The sequence below is a fragment of the Quercus robur genome, chromosome 6 (assembly GCF_932294415.1).
Source record: "Quercus robur chromosome 6, dhQueRobu3.1, whole genome shotgun sequence".
Taxonomy (NCBI): domain Eukaryota; kingdom Viridiplantae; phylum Streptophyta; class Magnoliopsida; order Fagales; family Fagaceae; genus Quercus; species Quercus robur.
This window is the reverse complement of record NC_065539.1, coordinates 47,964,616-47,967,507: the sequence shown is the minus strand read 5'-3', so window position 1 is coordinate 47,967,507 and position 2,892 is coordinate 47,964,616. Positions and strand designations below refer to the sequence as shown.

Below are 2,892 nucleotides of genomic sequence, written 5' to 3'. Positions count from 1 at the left end.
AACAACCCAAAGTAGGAAATCCTAAACCTACTTTACAAATAAGTTGTGAGCCCAAGTGAGGTCAGGCCCAATAGCCTCATTTTTTGCGCACATAATTGGCGCCGTCTGTGGGAATCTCCTACAAAGCTATGGTTCAACTGAAACTTACGCATGGGAAAATTTTTGAAAGACGTTCGAGAGGCCACTCTGAAAGCGGATTTGTGGGGTCTTCTCGGGAATCCACATGGCGGGAGAGAAGACAAAAAAAACGTGAGGATAGGGAGCGCGAGCGAGAAGAGGAAGAGTCTGGCCTCGGGGAGGGGTCATATCAAACTCACCAAACAATGTCAGGTGCCTCGGGGCACGAGCAATTTGACAAGAGAGATTAGGAGTTGGAGCGGTTGCGCAGACTGGTGAGAGATTTGGAGTTTGAGACAAGAGGTAGGTGCCAGAGAAGGGACCAAGATGACCGAGAAAGGAGGGACGGTAGTGTGGGAAATCGAGGTGGGGAGGGATCCAGCTAGTTCGGTTCCCGTCCACGCCGGGATCGTTCCCTTTCCCGAGAATCACGTTGAAGCAGGAATTGTTCCCATTCTCGAGAGTCGCATTGACGTCGGGATCGTTCACGTTCACGTGGATATGTTGACCAAGGTTCCGACTCCCTAGAGGAGCGAAAGCCCTACAACGCTGCTATGGATGCTATGAGCCGCGCCTTACGAAGAGCCGCTTGGTCGCTGTTCTCAAACGACATTGAACGAGCCCCAATGCCGAGTAAATTTACACGACCACCATTTGACTCCTACGATGGGATAACTCCTACGATGGGATAATGGACCTGGTAGAGCACGTCAGTCATTATATCCATATAATGTCTTTGCACACACACAACAATGCGCTGATGTGTAAGGTGTTTCCCTCAAGCCTCGGGCCCATGACCTTAAGATGGTTTAATGGGTTACGAAGAAGTACCATTCACAGTTTTGCTGAGTTGATCCAGGAATTCGGTGCTCGATTTGTGACATGCAGCCGGGTGCCACAACCGGTGGACGCGTTACTATCCATAAAGATAAGGGTTAGTGAAACCCTTTGGAATTATACCAGTTGGTATTGGGAGCTTTACAATGAAATTGGTGGGGGTAACGAGAAGATTACAGCGAGCACTTTTAGGATGTGGCTGCTCAAGGATTCTGAATTACGGGAGTCGTTGACGAAAAGGCCTCTCGAGAATATGAGGCAACTCATGAGGTGTATTGAGGAGTATAAACGCCTTAAGGACGATCGGTTGCAAAATAAGGGCAAGGCCTCGTTGCTAAATCGTTCTCGGCAAGGCGTTTTTCCCCTGAGACCACGGAAGGATTTCAGGATGCAGGCACTGGAAGCAAAAATTGGGGGGGGGGTGAACGTGGCATTCAAGGAGTCTGTACACAAGATTGTAGACCGGATTAAGAACGAACCATTCTTTAGGTGGCCGAACAAGATAGGGGGTGACCCGTCTCGAAAGAATCAAAACTTGTATTGTACATACCATAGGGATAAGGGGCATACCATCAAGCAATGTCGGGTATTAAAAGATCATCTAGGGCAACTGGTGAAGGCCGAATATTTGAAAGAGTTCGTAGTGGATTTCGGAAATCGGGATGCTAGTCATGGTGCTCAGCAAAAAGGGAACGCTCTCCCATCGCCATTAGGGGTGATTGAGGTCATCCATGCTGCCCCGAGGGGTGCGACTATAACCAGAAAAGGGGTGTTGACAGTGGCACCCAAAGAAAATTTCTCGGGAGAACAACCCCCCATAAAGAAAATAAAAGTTGGTTGGGGGCCCATCACTTTTGACAAGGAGGATCTGGAGGGAATGATTCAATTGCACGGTGATGCGTTGGTAGTGACCGCGCAAATAAACGGCTTCTTAGTGAAAAGGGTGATGGTAGAGCAGGGAAGCGGGGTCAACGTAATGTACTCGGATCTATTCGAAGGGTTCAAATTAAAGAATCAGGACTTGATGAAGTATGATACGCCGTTGGTCTCTTTTAATGGAAGGGTGGTGATTCTCGAAGGTCAAATTTCGCTTCCTGTAAATATGGAAGGTAAGGAGGTGACGGTGACCTTCATAATAGTCAGTTCGTTCTCCCCATAAACGGCGATCCTGGGAAGGCCGTGGATTCACGCAATGGGGGCTGTTCCGTCCACCTTGCATGTGAAGGTTAAATTTCCTATCGAACAGGGCGTTGTCATAGTATGAGAAAGCCAGCAAATGGCTAGGCAATGCCTAGTTGCCGCAATTAGTTGGAAGGGCAAGTAGGTTGAACAGAAGGAAACCACCAAGGAGACATCATTATAGCAATTATTGGAGCCTCGAGAAGAAGTGGGGGCTAGTTGTGCCAAGAAGCTGATGAAGGTTAAAATTTTACCGGATACTGATAGGTATTTTCAAATAGGAACGAGCATGAAGAGCCAGGATAAGGTAGAAATTTTGTTATTCCTTATGCAGAACGTGGATGTGTTTGCATGGAGTCCGCATAAGGTGCCCGAGGTGGACCCTGAGTTCATTGTCCATAAGCTTAATGTGGACCCATCATTCCCCCCTAAGAAGCAGAAGCTATAGAGAGCGGCTAAGGAGCATGTTGATGCGATAAAATCGAAAGTCCAAAGGCTGAAGGAAGCTGGGGTGATAAGGGAGATCTTCTTCCCAGAGTGGCTAGCAAATACCGTGGTAGTGAAGAAGAAGAATGGCAAGTGGAGGGTTTGTGTAGATTTCACGAATTTAAACCAGGCATGCCCAAAAGACTCGTTCCTTATGCCAAAGATCGACCAGTTGGTAGATACCACATACGGACACCCAAGGATGAGCTTCTTGGATGCCTTTCAGGGGTATCATCAGATTGCCCTAGCACCTGAGGACCGAGAAAAGACAAC

At 48.0% G+C, this 2,892-nt stretch overlaps 1 protein-coding gene across 1 annotated transcript; it reads left to right on the top strand.

The window, feature by feature from the left end:
• Window positions 1-910: 910 nt before the first annotated feature.
• LOC126690297 (uncharacterized) lies at window positions 911-2,113 on the top strand. The gene has a single exon (XM_050385410.1). The coding sequence runs from the start codon at window positions 911-913 to the stop codon at window positions 2,111-2,113; it is 1,203 nt and encodes a 400-aa protein (XP_050241367.1).
• The last annotated feature ends 779 nt before the right edge of the window (window positions 2,114-2,892 follow it).

Coding starts and splice junctions, on each gene's coding strand:
- LOC126690297 (XM_050385410.1), top strand. CDS start 911: ATGACCTTAAGATGGTTTAATGGGTTACGAAGAAGTACCATTCACAGT.